The 24,843-nt window shown below is 38.2% G+C and overlaps 3 protein-coding genes across 6 annotated transcripts; 1 reads left to right on the top strand and 2 right to left on the bottom strand.

The window, feature by feature from the left end:
* Positions 1-238: 238 nt before the first annotated feature.
* On the bottom strand, positions 239-8,022 carry pus7l (pseudouridine synthase 7 like). 4 transcript variants are annotated; one of them, XM_079652684.1, is made up of 11 exons: positions 7,914-7,951; positions 7,794-7,817; positions 6,156-6,974; positions 5,217-5,376; positions 4,375-4,588; positions 3,220-3,318; positions 2,956-3,037; positions 2,625-2,790; positions 1,863-1,971; positions 1,324-1,377; positions 239-850 (listed from the first exon to the last, which is right to left on the bottom strand). In XM_079652684.1, the coding sequence occupies exons 3-11, from the start codon at positions 6,928-6,930 to the stop codon at positions 482-484; spliced, it is 2,028 nt and encodes a 675-aa protein (XP_079508810.1). In that variant the 5' UTR covers positions 6,931-6,974; positions 7,794-7,817; positions 7,914-7,951; the 3' UTR covers positions 239-481. The 4 variants fall into 4 exon arrangements, with proteins under 4 accessions (XP_079508810.1, XP_079508808.1, XP_079508809.1 ...); XM_079652682.1 differs by lacking the exon at positions 7,794-7,817 and having other exon boundaries at positions 7,914-8,022; XM_079652683.1 differs by lacking the exon at positions 7,794-7,817 and having other exon boundaries at positions 7,845-7,983.
* A 2,756-nt stretch (positions 8,023-10,778) lies between these two features.
* LOC307022796 (tetraspanin-8-like) lies at positions 10,779-15,981 on the top strand (the record flags this gene model as incomplete). The annotated part of the gene is made up of 6 exons (XM_079655688.1): positions 10,779-10,853; positions 10,949-11,032; positions 12,294-12,386; positions 14,088-14,159; positions 14,658-14,735; positions 15,018-15,981. 6 exons carry the CDS (start codon positions 10,779-10,781, stop codon positions 15,144-15,146), a joined length of 531 nt encoding a protein of 176 aa, XP_079511814.1. The 3' UTR covers positions 15,147-15,981.
* Positions 15,625-23,523, bottom strand: LOC307022834 (tetraspanin-8-like). The gene is made up of 9 exons (XM_079655731.1): positions 23,307-23,523; positions 22,224-22,289; positions 21,042-21,155; positions 20,816-20,890; positions 20,590-20,688; positions 19,840-19,926; positions 19,682-19,741; positions 19,350-19,433; positions 15,625-18,620 (listed from the first exon to the last, which is right to left on the bottom strand). The coding sequence occupies exons 1-9, from the start codon at positions 23,385-23,387 to the stop codon at positions 18,516-18,518; spliced, it is 771 nt and encodes a 256-aa protein (XP_079511857.1). The 5' UTR covers positions 23,388-23,523; the 3' UTR covers positions 15,625-18,515.
* Between the last annotated feature and the right edge of the window lie 1,320 nt (positions 23,524-24,843).

Here is a 24,843-nt window from a genome sequence, read left to right on the forward strand (position 1 = left end):
ATTGGTCACTTAATGATGTCCCGCCCCTTAGCCTATCACTTGAAATGTGTCAGAGCGCTAGCCAATAGAAGGAAACACAGGGATTTTAGCCTTTGCAGACCATTTACATGCACACACACCTATAACACAGTACAGGAAAGGGACAACTCTAAAAAAAAAAAAAACATAATAGGGCCTCTTTAACATTTGAAAATAAAAGCGCGGAAAAAAGTTATGGAAAAAAAGTAAACAATTTGTTTTTCTCTAAAAGTTTTATTCATGGCACAAAACACAAATACGGTTAACACTGTTTTACATTTATAGTTGTTCATGTGTTTTATCAACTGCACATTATGCATTTTTTTTTCTTTTTATAAACACAGACTTATGTGTTACCTTAACAATGAAAGAAATAAGGCTACTAATAACGTATCACAATGAGGGTTTACAAAAAAATTAAAACAAAAAAACTTCTACAAATGTGTAGAAATACAAGTGACCTCTAGGGGTCACACTTCATGATCTCTCTGAGGCAGATGGTGGCGTAGCAGGAGGAGTCCAGGTCGAAGTTTAAAGTGAGAGTTAGCTTCCCCTCTGCCATAGTGCCGTTGAGCTGCCGGTCACTGTTTCTACTGCTGTTCCCTGTCGACTCCTCCTCCCCCGCCTCCCCACAGGCCGCTCTCTGGAGCTGGTAGCTGAGGTTGCGTGGCGAGGCCAGCAGGGGGCGGTGGCAGCCGGGGAGGTTTAGTTTGAGGTTGCTGACTCTGAAGCGACAGCCGTCCAGCCCGTCTCGGGACAGTCTCTCCTGATACCAGGCCCCCATGGCGTTTTCTGGATACTTCACTGTGTTTCCAGGCATCGGCATCAACACCTGAAAGGATAATAATAATAATATTTTATTTGTATTTACTTGCACATCTCAAAACATTGTCTTGCACTATTTTTATTCTATATTAATGGACATAAAATACACACTGTTTTCACACACACATGTAAATAATATGTACAAATGACCAAATATTTATATATGTTCATTTTAATTCATTTCTTATTTTATAGTTATAATTAAAAAACTTTGATTTTATCCTTAATTTGTATTAATCTGTGTGAATCTGTGCTGTCCTGCTTTTCAATCTTATCTTATCTTATTTGTTCTATGTCCTATATGTATGTTAAACTGTTGGAGGAGCCTGTGACCTGTACGTTTTTCATTGCCATATCTACACTGTAGCTAATGTGCAAATGGCAATAAAGCCTTGAGACCTTGAAACCTAAACAGCAAAAGTTGCGAGAAAAGTAGAAAAAGGAGCAATTAATGTAAAAGTATTTCCCAAAAGCACATACATGTCCCAATGTGTACACCTCTTCTTGCTCCTCTTGGTCCGTCACCACATGGATCTGCAAAAGAGAAAAAGGAACGTTTAAAAGCACGGACATGGCTTTTGCAAAATTTGATAAGATGTCCTAACATTAAGAGTTCCTGCAATGAATAGGTACACTTTCTAGAAAACTGTGCCCTCACTGTCATCTAAAACATATTTCCCATTCACTGTCTATGAAGCTTTGACATCACAGATTCAAGTTGGACATTTATTTAATATTTTGACTGTCTTAGACCGTAGAAGTAACAGACATATATTTTGGAAATGGGCATAGGTCCCCTTTAATAAACAAGCACAGATACTAATTTGCATACTGACATTTGAGCTGTTTGATCTGTATATCTAAGGTTTAAGTCAGGCTTGTGTAGTCCCATACTGTACTTAGTCCAGCTGAAAGCAGTGTTTGCTCCATTGGTACAAATATGGCTGCATTACACCCTAAATATTCAATACTCTTTATCCTTATTCAACGTGTGTTACCACCCTATAACCGTCTGTTACCTGAGGCAGGCTGCTCTCAGCGGAGTCCTCCTGCAGCCACACCAGGTCTCCTCTCCGGGCTCTGTGGCCCAGAGTGCTCAGTCTGTGAGCCACAGCCTCGTTCCACACTCTGGGAAACAGATAGATCACAACAATCATCTTTATTTAACAATTAAAGCACTGGTAGCTGGATTCAATTTCCCTAAACAGTTTATCTCCAAAAACGTATTTCCAGTCCCTTCAAAAGTCTAACATATTCAGTCTGCTGTACAGTCAAATGGTAAACAGTAATGAGATCGCCTTAATAAATGTGTGTAAAGTCAAACAAAGGAAAATAATTCACTATGCATTATTTTTGTCTATGATGATGTCATATTTTCATATAAAATATGTATGTAAAATATGTATATAGTGTATTTATATACAAGAATATGCGTTTATATTGTGTTTTATGCTTGGACACATCATTTTCCAGCTTCCTTGATGCAAAATACAGTCTCACATTAAAAAGAAAAAATATATATATTTGCAGTAAACTGAATATTTATTCAATAATAATAATATAATAATAATAATAATCTTTATTTGTATAGCACCTTTTATAAAACAAGTGCAGTCCAAAGTGCTTCACATAGACATTTCACAGAACACTGATATCACACAGAATACAGTTACCAGTAAAATACTTTTTTTTTTTTTGATGAAAACTAATTCTTTGGGGATTTTTCTTTAAATGCCTCCCAGTGTGTGCAGTGGAGCTAACAGTGTGCTGTGGGCTCTGACCTGCTGCAGTAGGCGTGGGGGTAGAACACCCTCATGCTGTGGGGCAGGCTCAGCCAGCCCTGGGTGCATCCATCCGCCCCGGTCCCGTAGCGGTTCATGGCCCGGAGCATCAGCCGCTCCCTGGCCTTCGACAGCGGCATCAGCGCCAAAGACTCCTTAGCGTTATCTGGCAGGGAAGACAAGAGAAAGGGATAAAGAAAGCGAAACAGTTATGTGGAATTCCTAAAAAGGTCATTCGTTAGTTGTTCTCAAAAAAAGATGGATGACAGCAAATGACTATCTTTTTACATTGTTTGCAAAAAATGAAACCCAGAATTGTCCTAGCTCTCACCTGTTTGAATGAAGTGTCTCTTGGCGTTGTTCACTGGATCACTGAGGTCTTCTGGAGTGAAGAAGAGACGCACGGCACTCACCTGCCACACACACACACACACACACACACACACACACTTCAGATTAACTGACAGGGCAATGATGTGAATGATCTCACACTTTCTTCTGGAAATGTTTCAGGCTTTCTGATACCCTTCATTTTACAGCATGATAGCTTGTTATAACATCAGGTGTGGACATCATAATGCTCTGCCTGACTTACCATGTCTTCTTTGAGTAGAGCCAGCCCTACGCGGTCAGACTGGACGCTCTTCACGCTGCCAAACCTCTGCGGGCCGTAGTAGTTGACAAAACCTCTGGCCTGCCAAGAGAAACATTATACGTTAACGCACAACTTGGGAACAGGAAAGCCAGGACACTACTCTGAGCTCCGATTCATTTCACTCAAACTTGAATGGTTTGAAGTAAATGAAGAACAAAAAGTGCTCTACATATATTAATTGAAGTTATTTAAAAAAAAATCACTGGGCTAATTCAAGTATTACTGAATAGCAGGAGTGATCCCAAAGATATTGAAGTGACTGTTATTTTGTATATATTGATTGTTGTGCTTTTATTTATGTCTTAATGTGTGCATATGTATAAATGTGTCTGTTGATTGTGTATATATAGCAGGGGTGTCAAACTCAATATCATCGCGGGCCACATTCACATAAAGGTTGCACTCAAAGGGCCGGTTGTAACTATATAAATATACATATATAAATATGTAATATATATATATAAAATAATGTATTAAATTACATTATTGCTTCTGAATTGGTTTATTATTAGATAGGATAATAACCTAGTAATTAACTACGTCTGAAAGCAGAAGTCCAGGGCAAATAATTGCAAGTCTCTTCAGTGTGCATGTCACAAAACGAGATGCATTGTGGGACATGTAGTTTATGGGCAACCTGCTTCTGTAAAGTGGCATGTAACCGTGTAATTATACGTGTTATATTCTTTGCAAGCTCTTGCGGGGCCACATAAAATGAAGTCGCGGGCCGGATTTGGCCCCTGGGCCTTGAGTTTGACACCCCTGATATATAGGATATACATATTTTTATATATTTTTGTATTCGGGGTTGTGGGAAACGGTATTTTCGATCTCTCTGTCTGTACACACAAACTGAAAGATTGACAAGAAAGTTTGACTTTGACTTCGATACAGAAACAACAGGTCTCAGCCGTTTGAGGGTAAAGTTGGTAATGTTTTATATTTCTCATACTTTTTCCACAAATCCCATACAAAAAAAATGAACAGTGATTAGTGTGTCATCGGTGCCTACTGAGCCTGAAAATAGGATAAACTAACATGTAAACTAAACTAACCAACGAAAAAACATAAAAAATACAAAAAATGGTTCGCTACCTTTACGTTCTCCACTGCCTCCTTTACCAGCGCAGCCAGGCGAGTGTGTGTGTCTGCAGCAGAGGAGTGTGTGTCACCGTGGGGCCTCAGGTCGCGCACCACCAGGTCGAAGTGGTTCCCCTGCAGCCGGCCCAGTCTGAGCTGCTCGCTGACGGAGCGGATCTGGGTCACACACATCCCCCTCCTCTCAAACTCTGCCATCTTCTCCTTCAACCTGGTGGGGAATAACATCGGGGGAAAAGGAGTGGATTTATGATATTCATTGAGAGGCTTCGAAGTGTCTAAGAAGATCTGAGATTGTTCATGGGCCAACTCAAGACACTCTTTTTTTTATTTGACAGTTTGCTTCATTTAGTCCTGTGTTGACTTTTGGTTGAAGGTTTATTGCCAAGTAGGTTAACACATACAAAGAATTTGGTCAGCACATAAACACAGTAGGAGGGAATACTACTGTATATATACTGTTGCTAAAAAAATTGAAAATGAGCAAAAACAGAACTACATCAAAAGGAAACATCTCAAAAAAACGATTTGACATAACAAAAATAAAAATAAATATACAATAAATATACAATAAACTAAGTAAAGCAACAATAATTAAAAAAATACAGAATATTAAAGTTTGGAAGTGGAGAGCTGTTCAGATTTTAAAATAATGTGTTGCTGTGTCTTTGGATTGCAAGGGGAGTTGGTGAGTTTTCTTAGTTTGTGAAGCACTTCATTTCCCCTTTTGTGCTATTTAAAGATGTATTGAGTAAACATGGTGGTAGCTTGTTGTGTACCCAACTTTAAAATAGGTTATTCCTAGACCAAACAAATCCCTCACAGGAACACAGCTGTACCTCTGAGTTGAGACCTTCTTGACCACCATGGACTGGAAGGTGATGGCTCTCTTGTCTTTGATCCCAGCGTAGGTGAAGTCTGACGGGAGGACCCCGAGAGACGCTGCCATGTAGCTGATCGCCTCCAGAGTCTCCAGGTTCTCCTTTCGCAGAGTGAACCCTGAAAGAGAGGACACACACAAAACAAGGATGTTTTCATTTCAATTGCAAGTTTTTTTTGTTATTTGTGAAGAACACTGACTTAGTATATTGTTTGACTGGACCTTCATTCGGTGTGACCTTATCTGACCAAAAGCTATTTTAAGATATCAATTGCTGTGTGATGTCCGTCATCTTGTGAGGGTCAACTTACTCCTGTAAAAGAAACAAATATATGATCCTATTTGTTTTTCTGTTTTTCTTTAATTAGCCATGGCACCTCCACAAACATCAACAAAATTGACCACTTGATTTTTTTTTAAACAAGAAGGCCAACATTGCAGATTAAATGCGTGTTTGCTGATTCTATATGTGATGTTTTGTTTCTTTCCGTTAGGTGAAGTGTCTCAGGGACACAACGACATGCTGACTGCAGTGGGGTTTGAACCTGTGCTCCCCTGATCCCCATACCAAGGCTCTATCCACTGCGCCACACGCCTCCCATGATACTGTTATGATTGGCTGTGACTAAGAAAATAGAAAGGACAGACCATCTATTTCTATTGATTTATTTTTATAAATATTTTTTCAGGTATGGTTTGTTTATAGAGATATGTTTTGTAAATAATTGTTATACATTAAGTTGTGCACACCACGAACGGAACAAATAAAAAGGAAATGAAATGATCTCAGTGTTTTATGATTGCTGAAATGTTAATGGTCAAAAAAAGGCATTTGGAACATATTTCCTGACATTGAAGTCATGATCAAAATGTAAAAGTGTTTGATTCTACACCATACCAGTGTAGACTTCTTCTTCTTTCCGTTCCTCTGCGCTCCTCTTCTTCGGCCTCCCTTGCTCTCTCAGCCTCACGGAGATGGCCGTCGTCCCCTGGTCGGTGAAGCTCTTCGTCTCCACCAGTTTGCCAAACCTCCGGCTCAGGAAGTGGTGCACCACCGTCCTGTGGTCCTTATCGTCGTCGGGTCCGAACGTATAAGACGAGCCTCGCACTTTGGCGTCTATGAACCTGAAGAAGTCCTCCGCCTCGTCCTCGGTGACCAGCTGGGAGAGCTCTCTGTAGTCGGGGTCTTCCCTCACTCTGATCTCAGGCTGGATGGTGACGGTCATGAGGAAGGGGAAGCGGTGTCGGACGGCCCGGTGGACGTTAGCTCTGTGGTGTTTGTCCGTGAAGGATCCCAAGGACAGCTCCTGCTTGGTTGGCTTCTCTTTGAGAGTCAACACAAACTGCTCCAGCTCCTCACTCACCGACTGGCCTAAAATCACACTTAAATCAAAACTCCCCGGGCTAGGAATGGTGACATCGAGCCCACAATCAGCCGCGACATCATTGTCCTGCGAGGAGTGATTATTCCACTTACATTCTGCACCGGTTTCATTGTTCTCATCTGAGGAGGCACTGTCCGGTGTGTTTGTGGCTGTGTTAACACGCTGCCCACTTGTGTCTATCTCAGTCACCACAAAGTCTTTGATAAAGTTTTTGATGCTTCCGAGAAAGCCTTCATGGTTTGATATGAAGCACGCAGGGACGGTCGTAGCATCACTGTCCTGCTTCATGGTCACTTCATCCAAAAACTGTACCGTCTTCAGTTATTTCGTTACTGAAAGGGACAAAGATAAACACAATTATTAAGCTGTTACAGACAAGGGTAAAAGAGATACACTTAAGGTTATTTTACAGTGCATGAGATGTACTTAAGATACATTTTAATGAGTGGATTTAGAAGAGAATGTACAAATGTATACAAAAAATTGAGATAAAGACCTGAGAGAGTCAGAGAATGTTCATACTTTAAGGACCAACTCTTTTTAAATTGGCTTTAATTTGACTTTCTTTTCATTTTTGTCTTATTTAGTCCTGGTTTGACTTCTGTTGGTTTTAGAATCAGGTTTATTGCCAGTTAGGTTTACACATACAAATAATTGTATTTAGTATATACATAACACAGTACGAGGAACTAAGTCGTAACAAAAAGAGCAAAAAAATAACTATAATAAAAAGGAAACATCTTAAAAAACGATTTAGCGTACAAAAAACAAAGATAAATATCATATCAGAATATACAAAAAATACAATATTAAAGTGGAGAGCTGTATAGATTTTAAACAGGGAAGTGTGCAACATATTCGGAGGATTTAAATAATCTAGTAATTGATGTAGAATTAAGAAGAGAAAGTAAAAATGTATACAAAACTAACACAATGTAATGAGAATCTTGTAAATGAATATGATACATATAAGGCTGAAACGCATTAGACCGGAGCAGATAATAATATGAATATAACCCTGCCTTATTAAAGCTGTCAGATGTTTAAAAAGATAACATATATGCTTTATTTCTGCTTAAACCTCGGTTATACATGCAAAACAGCCAGCCAATTTACAGTAATAACCCTATTTTCCTACAAACAAATCCTACCTCTGAGAGCTGTAACGTGACCTGCTACAACAAAGGAAGCAGAGCACATACCTGTCTTTAAAACGGACATAAACATGTATCGTACAAGATGAATGATAGCTGTTTGTTTACTACACTAACCTGCACGCGGTATGTAAACGAGGAGCTGTTGATGTAAACACAACACCGCCGAAACAATTCACTGTACTTCCGCGTCATGTGACCGTCACGTGACCTTTCTTAAAGGGACCGTAGGCACACTGTGGTTCAGGACCATAGACCGTATTTTTAGCTTACCTTTTTACACAAGTATTCTACAAATACAGAGTAAAAAATGGAATGGAAAGGAAAGAAATATAAAGAAAATTGTGATTAAAAACAAAAGGAAACATTTCAAGTCAAACTTTTTACCAAATAGACGTTTGGTTTTGATTGCTTTCTTATTTTTTATACTTTTTATATTGGTTCCATAATGTTGTAATTGTTCAGGACACGCCTCAAAATCGACTAAAATTGTACTAAATGAGCATAAAAATGTGTGCGCTCTTAAGAAAATCTAAATGATCATTTTGTGGTTATTTACCTCATAATTTAAATGATGTTGGATTACTATTTTACTATGCTCTTAGCAAAACTGCAAGACTGCAGATAGGAACTGAAATTACACAAAGAGGTAAACACTTATTTGTGTATGAATTACTGGTACTGGATATTTCACATACTTTAACCCACTTAGTGTTCAACACCCCTTACAATAATAAGTTGTTTGTGTTACAGCACTTACATTTTGTCTCATGTCTTACCATCATGTACTGCATCGAATAGTTGTCTACTGTAGTTGATTGTGAAAACAATTTGAAACTTGAGGGCAGGAAACAGCACTCATACACAGTTCCTGATCTCCTGAATTTTTAATATGCTTCCAAGTGTACAGATACAAATGTATCCACATCTGCTGGCTGATGTTGGGTAAGGAAGAAAGGAAATGTAACTTTTTGAAACAAATATGTCATTACTTATATTTTCGTTTATGTTAAAGACAGATATTATGTATTTGATGTGTATTTTTTCCATACCTCATTCCGTAACATTTGACTACTGTAAGTAAGACATTAGTGAACACAGATACCCCAAAAGAGACTAATTTATTGTGGTATGTGAGTTGTGAGTGGAATGGAAGAATGGTAAGTGTAGTGTTTCTCAGAAGAGAGGGTCCGTTTCCTGTTAAAATAAGTTGAAATAAAAATACTCATAAGTACACATTATGTAGTATGGACCATTTCAGAATCAGGTAGATAAAAGGGGCCCTATTATGCTAATTTTTCGGTTTCATATTTTGTGCCTTTACTGTGACATGTCTCCATGCTTTTTTGTTCAAAAAGGTATTCATTTTTCTCATACTGCCTGTGCTGCAGCATCTCTTGTCACCCTCCGTCTGAAACCAGATCCCAGTCTGCTCTGATTGGTTAGCTGTCCGACTCTGTTGTGATTGGTCAACGGCTTAGAGATGTCCCGCCCCTTAGATGGGGAGGGCCTGCCTCCCCCTCTCAGCCTGTGATCAAAAACAACAGTGCTGTGGTAACTTGACCTCTAAAGCGTACATCTCTGTGAAGCCTATACTGTGGATTTATAGAGCTTTAGGCTACATATATTGGCCATTAACAGCAACAAAATTAGGAGAGTGAACGCGTGGTTGAAATGGAGTTTCATTTGTGTCATCAGTTTGAATGTGGTAAGTGGTTTTCATTTGTTCAGTGTCAACTAAAACCAGGGGCTCTTATGGTTTGTAAGAGCAAACTATTTGGTAAAACGTTACTGTTATCAGAAGCTTAAATCAAGTCGTTTATTTCAAATCAATTGAACAATTCCATATGTCATGTTTAATCCCAAATGTAATACATTTTCAGGCATTATTACAGTAATTTCAGGACAATATTACACTAGCTGATGCTACTAGAAAGTCATTTAATGGATTGTGTTTCTGCTGTTGTAGGTTGTCAGTGTCCTGCTGTTAACATTCAACAGTCTGGCACTACACAGATCCCTTCAATATATGAAGGTAACACATGTACTGCATATTAACTATATGTATAGTTCTGATATAATAGATTTCAAGGATTCTTTGAGTTTGACATTTTTCTGAAAAAATTACAAACTTTACCATTATAGATTACTAAAGGCAACAATCCAGAGAGTATCGCTGCTTGAATGCATGACTACACAGGACAAGTTGCTCAATGTTTTTGTGCTTGTTTTCTCCACAGACAGATCATGAAGGCATTCATTTGAGATATTGTCTTTACATCCCTTATCTGATCTTTGCCATTTTTGGTTTGTATGGGGCCTGCAAAATGAAGAAATGGGCACTTATAGTGGTGGGTAAAGAAAAATAGAAGTTTGTATTGTCATTGGAAGTAGAATTAATAAACATGTGTGTATGTGTGTGTGTGTGTGTGTGTGTGTGTGTGTGTGTGTGTGTGTGTGTGTGTGTGTGTGTGTGTGTGTGTGTGTGTGTGTGTGTGTGTGTGTGTGTGTGTGTGTGTGTGTGTGTGTGTGTGTGTGTGTGTTTCTCAGTCTGCAGTTGGAATGTACCTGGGCAGTTTGGTTAGCATGGGTTTCGGAATTGGAGGACTGGCTTTGCGACCATGGGTATTACAAAGATTACTTTTAAATGTTTTGGCTTTTAGTGATCTTTCTTTAAAGACCCAGTGCAAAACTGACTATATATGGATATTAGGTAGCAGGCTGCATCAAAACCATATAACAAAAGAGGACATTCTCTCGATATGATTTCATATTAAGTCTCTGTGCTACCACATAATAACCACATAGTCAGAGATAGAGGTGAAGTCCCGCCCATCTACTTCCGACCCATGGGACCTTATTTCAATCTTTTAAATTGACAAACATCATATGTGTAATTCGTGGCACAATTCAAACGAAATCGAAAGATAACCTTTCTCTCCCCATTGACTTCAATACATAATTTTCCCGAAATAAGGTCCCATGGAGCTCCCCCGGAAAGGGAGGCACCTCGACCTTTCTATAGCAGTAGAGGGTAAAAACTATGGTGGCAGACAGGTGAAAATGCACTATAATGGCCCAAAACATAAAAAACTAGTGTAATTGAAAGTGCGAGTTGTCTAATTTATATATTGCTTTGTTTTGTTCTCCAGTCGTTTGAAAGCACTAAGATGGAGCTCCTCAGTTTGCTTCCGTTGAATAATGCGAGTGAGGAGCACATAAAGGCCTTCAGTTCTGTACATATATTTGTAAGTAATCTTGTGTGTGTGTGCCAGTTTGTGTATGCATTTTGTTTGGTTCTTATTTTAGTCTCATACAAAAGCAGTTCCAAGTGCTTGAGGAAGTAGACAATGTCTGCCTATATGGATGTGTAAACTGATATAAAGAATCATTGCTCATTTGATACATTGAGCAAACTTTAAAGGACCCCTATTATACTGTTTTTCGTCAATATATTATAGTTCTTAAATATATAAAAAACTTTTCTCTGAAGTGTTTGGCTCGAAATACCAAACAGATCATTGCAGCATTACCCATAATCCCCTCTGTTTCAGCCCTGTTTCAAAAGTGCTGATTCTCTGTCTGTTACTTTAGAATGAAAATAAGGAGCCCCTCCCAACGCCCCTCTGAGAGAGATTTGGTTAAAAAGAACACAATGGTGCTCTAGTAGTACCTCATTCACACCAACGGAGTTTCAGGGCCGGTTCGGAGCTGGAGCTTGAAAAGCACCAGGTTTTCCTGTTCACACCGCAGCGGAGCAGCCTCTTAGCTCCGGAATCCGGTTCGTTTCAAGCACCAAAAAATTGTCCGGCTAGAGCAAAAGCACCGCATACGTCACGCTTACGTCGAGGCGGGGGCAGGGGCGGGATCAACTCCTGAACAACAACAAAAAGCCCGCGTTTTATCCAGTTTGTACACAACGATGGAGAAACTTAACAAGCAGCAGTGGTCCACTGAAGAGACCAGCTACCTACTGGGAATCTGGTCTTCCGAAGAGGTACAGAGGAAGCTGGAGCGCAATCGGCCGTTGTTGTCGGTGTCAGCTGTGAGGGGTTTCCGCACGGTTTGGCTTTATGAAGCAGGCACGCAAACGGTTCTGAACCTGAAAAGCTCTAGCACGGAGCTTGAACCGGAGTTGTGTTGGTGTGAATTAGGTATAGGAGGAGATTCAGGTGATAAGGTGTCGGGGGGTAGGGTCAACCTTATGACATCATAAAGTTGCCAAAATCTGATCAGCTCTTTTTCAGACAGGTTTTTATATAAATGGATCAGGACAAAAAGAGAGAGAATCTTTTTTCCTGAAACCTTCAGAACCTCTTTACACAGAGGGGACACATGTTGATGTATAAAAGAACAAGTGGATTTTGCATAATAGGTGACCTTTAACTTGTTGTGGAGCACGACATTGGACAACACAAAAAGTCTTGCAGTTGAACATAGATAAAGCTGATGTTCTTGTTAATTGCAGTGACGTGCCTTTTTGTCATTCCTTCTTAGTTTGAGTGCTGTGGGCTGGATCAGGGCTACCAGGATTGGGGCTACAACATCCCAGACTCCTGCCTCTGCACTGAAGAGTCCACTAATCCATGTGGGAGTGTGAAGACCCATTTATGGCTGCATATTATGCTTTATGGGGTTTTCCCTTTCCTGTAGTGTATTACATAGGTTTTGGTGCATGCTAATGGTCTGCAAAGGCTAAAATCCCAAAGTTCCTTCCAAAGGGAGTTTCTCTTCAACACACTCTCTCTCTAAATGAGCCCCACCTCTTCAAAACCAGTGTCATTGCAGCTCACAGTAAAGATGTTTTATGGATGCAAAGAAGCAACCAACTTGGCAATAGAAAGCCATACTGCTCTGTGTCATTCATAACCCTTTCCTTCCACTTCCTCCTTTGTCTTTTTCAAAAGTAATATATCACTGTATATCAATGGTAATCGTCGCTCATAACCCTTGACTCAAGACTTTTCATGGCATTGAGAACAATATATTTTAAATAACCAACTTGATTTAAGCATCTGATAACAGTGGTGTAATGGCAATTTCGTTGTTCCAATGTCCTATATTCTTTTTGCCTTTACTTCACAGGAGATGGGGTGATCCAGACGCAGACACAACAGATGATTTCCGGTCTTGAGGGCAGTTTAGAATGATTTTTATTGATCGTTTACATTACCAAGGTTTAATTATTCAGTCAATGGTTGTATCAGAGCATCTGCCGGGCTGGTTGAATCGGTGTGCTCTTCCTCCTGTGTCCTCGCTCTTCTGGTCGCCTATGACCCCTTTTATACACCCAGTGCAGCTAACCCCCGCTACCAAGTGTTCAAAAATAGTATTGCACTCTAAGTATAAATTAAATAAACTGACATGAACACCCATAAAATGGCTCTACAAGTTGTATTGAGTAATATTTCACGGAATACCTTGCTTTTACAAACCGTAAAATGACACTCCATTTCAACCACATGTTCACTTCCCCCATTTTGTTGCTGTTAATGGCCAATATAATTATGTAACCTAAAGTTCTCCTATGATATAAATCGACAGTATAGGCTACACAGAGATGTAAGCTTTGTAGTTATCACAGCACTGTTGTTTTTATACACAGGCAGAGAGGGGGAGGCACGCCCTCCCCGTCTAAGGGGCGGGACATCTCTAAGCGGTTGACCAATCACAACAGAGTCGGACAGCTAACCAATCAGAACAGACTGGGCTCTGGTTTCAGAGAGAGGGTGAAAAGAGGTGATGCAGCAAAGGCAGTATGAGAACGATTTAATCTTTGATTCTAAAATGTCTCAATATAGCCTAAGCTATCAACTGGGGAAGCTAGATTGTTGATAGCTCCAAAACAATATTTGCACCGGGGCCAATCATAACATTGTTACGCCACTGATACCTTCAGTTACTTTACAGATCTGGATGAACGATGTGAAATATATTGAACTCTTAAATCAGACTTTAGTTCCACCTGGAGTAAATTCACAAGCTACCCTGCAGTATACAAAGTCATTCAAACTAGCTGCACCTTCACCAGCTTTGAGAACACTTTAATGATCAATCATTATAAAACATATCATATATATTATTCTGAAATGGACCAATCTGCACAATGACTACTTTTACTGTCGCTACTTTCACTATATTTTGATGATAATACTTTTCTACTTTTACTTAAGTAACATTCTGATTGCAGGACTTTTACTGTAACAGAGTATTCCTACACTCTGAGACTTGTACTTTTACTGAAGTACAGCATCTGAGTACTTCTCCCTCCTCTGTGACTTTGTATTGTAGGTGGCGGCTCCTAGAAACAGCAGTCTGTTTGAGCACAACGACGATGACAAGCCCATCAAGATTTATCAGGAGGTAATACAAATATTTTTATTCAAATGATAACTTTTACATTTACAGGTTGAAAACTGTTAATGTGTTGATGGGTGTGGCCAGTTAATCACCATTACAAATACAATGCGGGAAAAAGCTTGTCTCCATTTAAAGAGACAGAATATATGGAAATGTGAGGATGTAGAATTTCACAAGACCACTTTCAAAATCAAGATGAAACATTTAAAATGTTTGCACATTGTAAAAGACATTTTTCAAGTTGTTATAAAAGTTTCACACCGTTTTGGAATATAGCTATGGAGACCCACACAATCAAACACGCTACAACGGCCCAAAACACTTCCATTGGGAGAAACGTGCCACACTTTCAAAAACAAATAACACACAAATGTGCTAATTTCGTTGGGAAAAACGAAAGATATTTACACAAAAAATTAGTTCTGTTGTCTAAAACGTTTTTTTTCGTTTACTATATTATGAAGCAACGTACACGTTACTGATTGATCTGCTCTGTTTCAGCCATGCCTTTCATTCTTTATGGAAGAATTCATGATGAATATTTCAATAGGCTTTGTGATGGGAATCGGAGTTTCCTTGGTATGTATAACCATCTGTATGCATTTATAATAAATATACACTACCTACATTTAACTTTGCTACGTTCTTTGTTTATTAACATATTGTCCACGAAGGAGCTTTTTAGGGGCTATTTATCATATTGACTTTGCTTGCCCGGATGTTATGAAACTAAAAATGTTCATATTTTATTTTTGATCTCCGAAACCTACAAAACAATTTCACCTGAATGTTCTTTAGAATCTGTTCTAGAGCTTTTTAACATTTGAACATAGAGCTGTCTCTTTTTTCTCCGTCTTGCAGGTCTTGTCCACCGTGTTGTGTATTCTCATCGTGTGTCAGCTGAACAACAAGGAAGATGTTCCAGCTGTCGCCTACAGTCCAGAGGCAAGAAACGTCAACATCCTGGGATACACTGCAGATTACACCTGATGGGATTGATAAAGATTACCTCGTTTTTTTTGTTTGATAATTTGCTTTAAACAAGTTTATTGCATGTTGTATATGTATTATTTTGCCTTTGAAACTATTTTACCTGGTACAGCACAGGGCATTTTGTAATGTATTGTCAGCGAAAGGGATCAATAGCCATTTTCTGTTTTAAGATGAAAGGATGAATAACTTAAAAATAAAAACATGTAATGTTGAGATCATCTTAGTCGACTCACAGATGATATCAAATGTATCCAACCTCCCACCTACTGTGTTTCCCTTGTGTTAGCTGATCATTGATTGTAGAATTAGCAAAGGTTCCATATCAAAATGCTCAATAAAGAGCATTTGAGTAAAAAGTACAATATTTTGTTCTAAAATAGCATAATATATGGAAGCACAAGTACCAAAAAACTATACAGCACTTGGGTCTAAATGTACGTTTTCAGCTTGATGAAACATTTTGGAAATAAAAACGTCAAGAATCACATATTTTATTCCTGCTATTTACAAAATATATTACATGAGTTCATTCCATAAATAAAACATAATAAGAAAAAAAAACAGTTTATGACAGAAATAAAAAATACCATACTTTGCAAGAACATACTGATATTAGGCATTATGGTTAAAGTGCACAGGTCGACATTGGATCTGCTGTTTTAGAGGAAAATCATTCGACAGTTTATTTATTTCCACCTCAGGCAGCTCATGCAGTCATGTTAGGAGTGATGTGGCGTAAAGGCTTCTTCGGTGAGAGCGGCATCAGTTGGGACAGAAGAATCTTAGTGACGCGTTTTTCTTACAAGAGCCTCTCACAACCTTTCTGCAGCGGCCTCGCCAAAAAAATCATATTTTGGGCGCAAAACTTTGAGGATTTACTGCATGTCTACTGAATGTGCAACCAAACAGAATCCATTTTCCTCTTAGGGGGGTAATTCTACGGTGGCTGACAGGTGCGAACACGCTCTAACGTCCCAAAACACTTTCATTCGGAGAAAAGAGGGGCAGCTTCAGAAACAAATATAAAAACCCAAATGTGCCAACACACATGCAAATGAAGAATCATCTTTACCAACTTGACAACACATGCGCAACATTTAGAATATATTCACCAGGTTGATGAAACACGCTAGACCAGCGGTTCCCGACCTGTGGGCCGCCAAATAATTTGCAAAACATTATGATTTGTGTGGAAACATTTTAATTATTAAGATTTTTTTTTTATTCGAACCTCCTTTCCTTTGTCTTTCTTGATCCTCCTTAGCAACGGTCATTACAGACTTTGACAGCGACCTGTCCCACCGGATTAACAACGTGTCACATGTTTTGAATTGACCAATCAGAACTTTATTTAGCCTCCGTATTGCATATGGTTGAATGTGGGTCACGAAAAAAAAATGTAGATTCTTAAGTGGGCCCTAAAACGTGCCCTAAAAAGTGCTACATAAACAAAACGCTGCAAATAAAAAATGCTGGAAGGAACTCAAAACACAACGAAAACATGGGGACACTAAAAAGTAATGCACACAGCTGGGACCGGAGCGCTTGTTGACGTTCGGAGATTATAAAGTAGGCCAACTGTCATTGTTGTCATTAAGTTACATAAAATGTGAGTTTTAACGGCTTATTTAAAAAATGTGATCGCTTGATTACTTCAGAGATATATATAGCTTACCTAGTAATATCGGAAAGAATCATGCAAACCACTAAAACGTACATTTATAATCCCCGAACGTCAACAAGCGCTCCAGTCCCAGCTGTGTGCATCACTTATTAGTGTCCCCCCTTTTCATTTTGCCAAATCTGTAGCGTTTTGTATTTGCAGTGCAGTACACTTGCCATATCTGTTTTTATCATAAGTGTAATACTGTGTGGAGGTTTGAACTGTCTTCCTCTTGTCAGACAGGTGCTGTGGGCCCGAGACGGAAACCCCAATCCCTGGTGGTGGTGTCCTTTTGTTTGGTGTGCGGTGACACGGGTGGTTTCGAGTTGGACCCTTCCCCCTTTTTTATTTATTGCCGCCTGTTAAGCCCCAGCCCTGCCTTGTACCTCCTATGCCCCCGTATTAACTTTTAGCTGATTGTATAATTGTGGTGTTTTTAGAATAATCAATTGATTGTTATCAAATAAAGTAATTGTGTTAACTCAAACTGAAACTGTCTCTGGCCCGTTATGTAAAACGAACCTGTGCTCCTTGTGGGTTAACATTTTGTATTATTAATAGTTAGTGGGTGAAACTCCCTTACTGTAGGTGGCGTTGTTGGCAACACAAACTTTACCTACCAAACTTGACCTACCCCACCCCGTTTTGTATCCGCAGTGCTTTGTTTATGTAGGGCTTTTAGTAAATGCCGTGCATGTTTTTTTCGAGTTTGTAAAGATGGTTCTTCTTTTTTCATGTATTTTGACACATTTGTCTTTCTATATTTCGTTTCCGAAGCTGCAGTGCGTTTCTCCTAATGGTAAATATTTTGGACTGTTGAAGCGCGTTTGCATCTGTCGGCCACCGTACAATACACCCGACTTAATGTGCTTTAAGAAACAACTAAATGGAGGGATGAAGAGTCAAATATACATTGTGCATAACAAGGCATCGAGACATTCCGAGAGCTGATGCTCATTGCATTGTCTAACCTGATTATTCACCCAAGAAAATACATTGCTCGATAATAAATAAATGATTATATTTCAATCAAAGCACTTTGTAAACACTGTTTAAGAAAGGTGCTACATAAGGGTTATTAATATTATAATTTGTTCAAAGATTATTACTTGCTCTAATGCTGGAAAATGTAATGTAATGTAAAGACTAATAATGTAATGTAAAGACTACTATGAATATTTAAATAGTTGGTCCAGGTGTTGAATTAAACCTAATAATTGATTAAGATGTAGGTTCTGTAGATGCAATTAGATTATTCTTGTCCTCCGAAATGTATCCAGGTATGAAGGAAATGGAGGTAAATATCATCTCATTATTATCCAGATAAGATGTCACTTACTGTTCATGAAAAACGCTGTGGTCAACTCCAGCTACTCAAAGAAAACAAATGGCTGGTTAATGCTTGGTAAGATATTCATTTCAATTAATAACTTCAGAGATAGGACAAAAGCTTTTGAAAATGTGCTGATTATTAAATACTTCATTAAATTGCAATGTTTTTACAGCATTAAGGCCAAATAATTGCATGTTGGTTACTTTTCAATATCAGTCACATGCATTAACAGAACATTTTAATGTCAACATATGTTGCCTATAGCACAGCTAGGATATGGTATACAGCGTATTGTGTTATATGTATGTGCAAATACAAATTAGGTATGCTTGATTATAGTTTGAGGTGTGTATCAAAACATACGAGGTGACTAGAAGGCCCCGGGGACATATCTGTTGGACTGGAGAAGGGCCATGAACTCCTGTTTCCTCCGAATCTGCCCCATCAGCTTGATGCTCATCACCAGTAACACCACCTGGGAGGGATGCACAGGAACCAGCATGAGGTGGTGTTATTAGAATGACTTTATTAAACAGGGACCATGCATTCAATATATTTATTTCAAAGAGAAGACATTATTTATGCAGGATTTAGCTGTTTAAAAATCAAAACTCGGTCAAGTTTATGTTAATGGCTGCCATCTGATTCTTTTTCTGACTAAGGCAGGCAAGGCAAGGTAAGGCTAAAACTATCATCTGGACTCTAATATGTCAACTTCATCAGTAATTGTATATTTGTATGTATTTTTTCATGAAATCAAGTCAATTATTCATATAATATATATGGGGAATTTCTCCCATTTCCCCCCACAAACATTTCCCATTGATATGAAATAATAATAAATATTATATTATTATATATTTATTATATTTTCATTTTGGAACAGTTCAAAAAATAAGCTAATTTAAGAAGAGAAAATTACTTTTTTGTAGTGATGAGGTTAAATAAAAACTGACAAAGAATAAGTGGATAAAATAAATGTATATATATTGTCTATATAATTAACATATGTGTTTATAATTAATATAAGAATGATATAAGATGTGTAGTGTGACAACCCAAGAGCCTTTGTAACAGTAGATCATTAATAAAAGTACAATCAACAAAATCGAAAAATAATTGATTGGTTTCTACCTTTATTGCCTACTTTCTGTTTTCTCATACAAATGATTTGCCTTTAAATGTAAAATCAAAGAACACATACCCAAAATACTCCACTTCCAAATTGTACAGCCATCGCCAACGAGAATGCGAGCTTCAGTTCAGAAACATAAACGGGTAGGCAAGGCTGAAAAATAAAAACAGGTGGGGTTACAATGTGAATTAAGAACATATTGATCTGGTTATACTGGTGGCGTATACTTCCAGTGTGTCAGATTACATCTACTTATGCAAAATGTTAAACATTGGCCTCTGGGACCCCTCCAACAAGCACACAGTGATTTAAAAAGAGAAGTCCTCAGCCACTGTGATTCATGGCTGGGATTCCAAATTAATTTAGATGTAAAATAAATGAGAAAATAAGAAATCTTTTACCTTTTGATAAACATACTGGTTCTTTGGAGCCCCGAGTGTGGCGATGCCTCGTAGTCGAATCTGGAGAGGAGAGAATGACCCCGTTACATCACTTTACATTAGTCATATCTGACTGGACTAAGAAACAAATCTGAGGCTACATTAAGGGAGATACTTACACATTTTCCTGGATAGTGACAGTTACAGGAGGCAGGGATGGTAGGGCCCCAGTCTTTGTAGCCTTCAATAAGACCACAGCACTCAAACTGGAGGCAACACACACACACACACACACACACACACACACACACACACACACACACACACACACACACACACACACACACACACACACACACACACACACACACACACACACACACACACACACACACACACACACACACACACACACACACACACACACACACACACACACACACACTCCCATTACTTTTTGTTGGCAAGACCCGCCCTGCATAGCATTCAAATGATAGGATTGGCCAGAAATCAATGCTTGCACGAGGTACCTGTAACCAGATTTGTTAAAGTCCTATTTCCAGAATATTGTACAACATGAGGACAAGGCTTAACCTCAAGCAGCTACACAGGGCGGGTCTTGATAAAGGAACCTGTATGGCACACAGTCTTGTGTGAATCTGATTTAGTTGAGGGTGTGTTGTGCTTCAGGCTGTGAGGCACACCTCCCCATGGGGAGCGTTCTCTGAGTCATCTGGACATACTTATTTTTATATATGGTGTGACTTGCACTTTCTGAGGACATCAGAAAGAGAGATTTAGTTCCCAAGAAGTTTTCTTTGTTTTTTTCAACATCCACTGCACAAGAGCAATGTACTATTTGGATTGTATATCATTAAACTAGGCCCAATGAACATTAGGTTAAAATAATCCTTTGAATTGCTCCTTACTTCTTGTTGAATACTGTACAGCAGGGTCCTGTTGGCTTTGTTGGTTGAACTGAGTGGCATCATGGACAATAACTTGGCCTCTTCACGGACCACGCGTTTCTGAGGAGGGAGGAATCACATTGAAAACGGTTCTTTAGATACCAAGACATACTGTTGTTGAAGTTTTTAATACTATAGGATTACAATAATTGTTGTAAAAATATAAACGTATACCGTAGTAACATACCTCATACACATCTTGGTAGCTTAGCGCTGTTCTCACAATAATCGTTTGACTGGCTGCTGCCAATCCAGTTGCATACTGCACACACAAAAACAACAAATAGTAAGTCAACAAGAACGCTATTTTCAGAAAAAAAAATGTGAGACATGTATATACAGTATATTGTCCTACACAGGTAAATAGAAAAAATCGTATAAACACAGTGATAGTATACGAAGCAGGTTTTTACCAGAATTAAACACCATCTCTTCCCTTTACAGGCTCCGATCACACCGAGCACTGAGAGCAGCAGACAGCCGATCTCCACCACGTACATTATCACCACGGAAACATTTGACACCAGCTGCGGAGAAAGAAAGCGTTGGCGATACATTAAACTGCAAAACATATCATTTGATGAATTATAAAAGTCCAGTGTGTGATTTAGTGACATCTAGTGGTGATATTGCAAACTGCAATGAACTGAGAGCACCCCTCCGCTCACCTTTCCCTTTCCAAATAGCGGATACAATATATTTTCTTGTGTTATTCACAAAGTTTTATCACAGGGTAATTTGTGTTTTTTCGCAAATCGTACACACAGCTGAATTTATCTGGTTTACTGCGTTGGTTTGATCCCAAAAAACGGATTTAATTGCAGTAAACAAATTTAAAACAATGCCGAATTAACAACAACATGGTGCCTACTTGTAAGAAGTTTGATTTCATTGTTACTAAGTTCTGTACGCAAAACTAAATGAAAAAACTGCTTAAAATTCTTGTTTTCTGAAGGGAGTATGGAACAATCAGGCTACATGCTTTCTAGCTGCTTCAACACTCAAAATAACATTGACTAAATTAGGAATAAACATAGTGCTAATACTGTATGACTTTGAAATTATATAAACTCACAGGAATTTTAAGATAATTGTTTCGTGACACAATATGATATTATGGAAATATAATACTGCATATTATATTCCATTGCTGCCAATACATCCCCCTAAATCCTACACACTGGTCCCACTAACGTTGATATTATTTTGTTGTCACAGATGTATTCCCAAGCTAGCCCGGCGACAAAAGAAGTCAAAGGTCAGGGTCAGCTAGCAGCACCTGAAGATAATTCACTGTCCTGCCCAAGGACACGTCTCCGGGCAGATGCTTGCCAACATGAAGGCTCGAACTCAGGTCTCACGGTGAGGAGACAATATATATATAAAGACGCTGATGTGTTGTGTGCAGGCAATATTGATGGACCACTAAGTAACACCATGCATAAATAATCCGCTGATTGTCCTTGAATAACCCGGTTACTATTGTGCTCCATTTGAAGCCTGACAGGAGAGGCATTCCTGCCTTTGATAAATCATGTTATCTGCTTCGGGAGTATTTTTCATCCGTTCAGAAGGTAACCTGAAGTCTGTCTTACTTTGCCAGTCAGAAGGAGATCTCTATGCCAAGCTACTGTCATCGTCAGCATGAAGAAGCAAAGCGCCTGTGGAGAGGGAGATAACAATGTGTGAAGATTGTGAAGTGCACAAGACATGAAAAGCATAGATGGTGATAAGGAAAAAATATATATAATCAAAATACCATTAGAAAAGTATCACCTGAAATGTTTTAATATTTTTAATCATATAAACTGAATTTTAAAGTTATATTGAAGGCTATCCACGATAAACACACAGTCAAATTAGGATACACACAAAGAAAGTGACAAAATACAATAGTAAACAAATAGTTATAATCTTATCTTTTTCATTTAAAAAAAAAAAAAATACCTTCCTTTTTAATATTTTAGTTTGTTTCATCGTTTTTGTTTTACATTTTAATCCACATTGAGTCTATATCTGTCATATTAAATGTGTTATATAAGAAATTGCTTCAATGCACATACATTTTAAAACGTCCTGATCCTTTTTTTGCTTATTATTATTATTATTATTATTATTATTATTATTATTATTATTATTATTATTATTATAGTATCAATACAATCCTATTTTTATTTTTTTTGTCACCCTTTTATTTATTTTTTTGGAAGCACATTAAGTCTGTCTTGTCATATTACATTTAGTTATATAAACAAATATTCTTGAATGCACATGACTGCATACTCACAGCTGAGACAGCACATTGTAAACAGTAGCATTTATTCAGACTGACAGATTTGGGGTGGAGATTACAGAGGATTATTATGCTAATGCATACATCATAAATAATTTTAATCTTAAACATTGCGTCTTCTTCATACAACTACCAGTTATGATAAATTCCTCATCACTTTATTTGTATATAACATTCCTTCATTCAATCTACTGCAGGAATTGCAAACACTAATGTTGAAGGATGGGTTTCTTCGCTGCAGTTGTGAGACAGACAGTGTTATTCTGCTTATGCTGATCTGGGTCAAATCGCAGCACATAACAAACATTTAATCAGAGAAATAACCCATATAAGGAAATCAGGCCTCTCAGCTTAAATCTCATGCAAAGCGGTGAGAAGTACCTACCATATGCACAGCGTTTGCGAAAATAAACGGCCTTTTCAGGCTCGTTTTATCCGCCATCACGAACACGGCGCTCCGCTGCATGCTGCTGATTCTCCCAGGCTCCAGACGCCCTTTTCACATCCAGAAAATATTATTGCTATGGATCTATTATTGCAACTGTAAGGGCATCTATCTGTCTATCCGCACAGGACGTCACTGTGATGCACTGGGTGAGGGGTCTGTGACGCTTTCAAGTGCAGTCGGAAATATCGGAGTCGAGGCGTTTAAACGCCCAGGAATGATGTTGTTTTAACGATTACTTAAAACATATATGAAAGAATGATACGCAAGAGGCAGGGTTGGGAGGGTTACTTTAAATATGTATTCCCTTGCAATTACTTATAAACTGGGGAAAAATTGGCATATTAAAATTACATTTTTAGTGTGTGTGAATAGTGTTTATTTGTCAGATAGTATACATTTTAGTTGTATCTTTCACGGTCAACTACTTTTTTTTTTTTCTATTTTGAGATGTCAATATATTATATCTGTTTATTTTCTACTCACGAAAGAATGTCCAATTTGGGATCAATAAAGTATATCTTATCCTATATATTGGTGACCTCAATTTGAAATGCAATGCAAATAAACACAAGATAAAAAAAAAACATCTTGCATATCAAGCATACACTTTAGTTTAGTTTCCTCTTACTGCATTAATAAAGAAGATATTTTTAAAGCAAAGAATGAAATAGCCACATTTTTACTAAAACAATGTAGGCCTATATTGATATGCTAAGTATACCTGTTCCAGGCAGTGGACTACAAAATAAAAGTTAGTGTAACAGATCAAAGTTTATGTATTTCAATGTAACTTTAAGGGATGCAGTTCCCTTTTTTGTGTGCCTTATTACGTAATACCATCACATGTTTTCCATTAATCCCCAAGCCTGGCAATGAGTTTGTGCTTTATAAAAACGTACAAAAAATACTTATCCTCCACACATATTCACCAGAATCCAAAAATACCTTCCTGTTTAAATCCCATCTAAAAGTACTTGTCTCACTGACTCACATATAGTGTTGACCTTTCCTGGTTTTTACATATATTTGTATACAAAATGTATTATTGTGCCTATGAGGTTTGATTGACCCATACATCTGTTATGAACATATTATATATATAGACATCATATCATTTAAAGACCTCAGTGACCTCAGTTGGTACTTAATTTAAAATCTATTGGTTGGTTTATACAGCCCCTATTACAGTGGGAGGCCCAGTTCTTTTATCCATTGCTTATTCATTTAGATTCACCCACGATGTCTCTCACAATAACAACATAATGTAAGCTAGGCATTGTTAGAATTGACATACTTCATTCTCTCGTTCCCTCAAAGCATCAAAACATCCCAAAATGTGTTTATAAGTGTGTTCATGCATTCTAATTGGCTGAATGACTGCATTTCCCAAGATCCCACAGTGCTAATGGGGCTGGGCTACACTCCAGGAACAGGTAAGGCGGGTTCCTCCTTTTGTTTCCACACACAGGTGCCT

Source organism: Notothenia rossii (assembly GCF_949606895.1).
Source record: "Notothenia rossii genome assembly, chromosome: 10".
NCBI classification, from domain to species: domain Eukaryota; kingdom Metazoa; phylum Chordata; class Actinopteri; order Perciformes; family Nototheniidae; genus Notothenia; species Notothenia rossii.

Bases quoted from the DNA above. Each gene is read 5' to 3' on its own strand.
- pus7l (XM_079652682.1), bottom strand. From the start codon at position 6,930: ATGAAGCAGGACAGTGATGCTACGACCGTCCCTGCGTGCTTCATATCA. The intron at 3,319-4,374 runs GTAGCGAACCAT...TTCTCTTGGCAG, and splicing joins AGGCAGTGGAGAACGTAAAG to GCCAGAGGTTTTGTCAACTA. The intron at 1,972-2,624 runs GTCAGAGCCCAC...TCTGTTTCCCAG, and splicing joins CCCCACGCCTACTGCAGCAG to AGTGTGGAACGAGGCTGTGG.
- LOC307022834 (XM_079655731.1), bottom strand. From the start codon at position 23,387: ATGCAGCGGAGCGCCGTGTTCGTGATGGCGGATAAAACGAGCCTGAAA. The intron at 22,290-23,306 runs GTAGGTACTTCT...CCCTCTCCACAG, and splicing joins TCGCAAACGCTGTGCATATG to GCGCTTTGCTTCTTCATGCT. The intron at 20,891-21,041 runs GTAAAAACCTGC...TTGTGTGTGCAG, and splicing joins AGAGATGGTGTTTAATTCTG to TATGCAACTGGATTGGCAGC.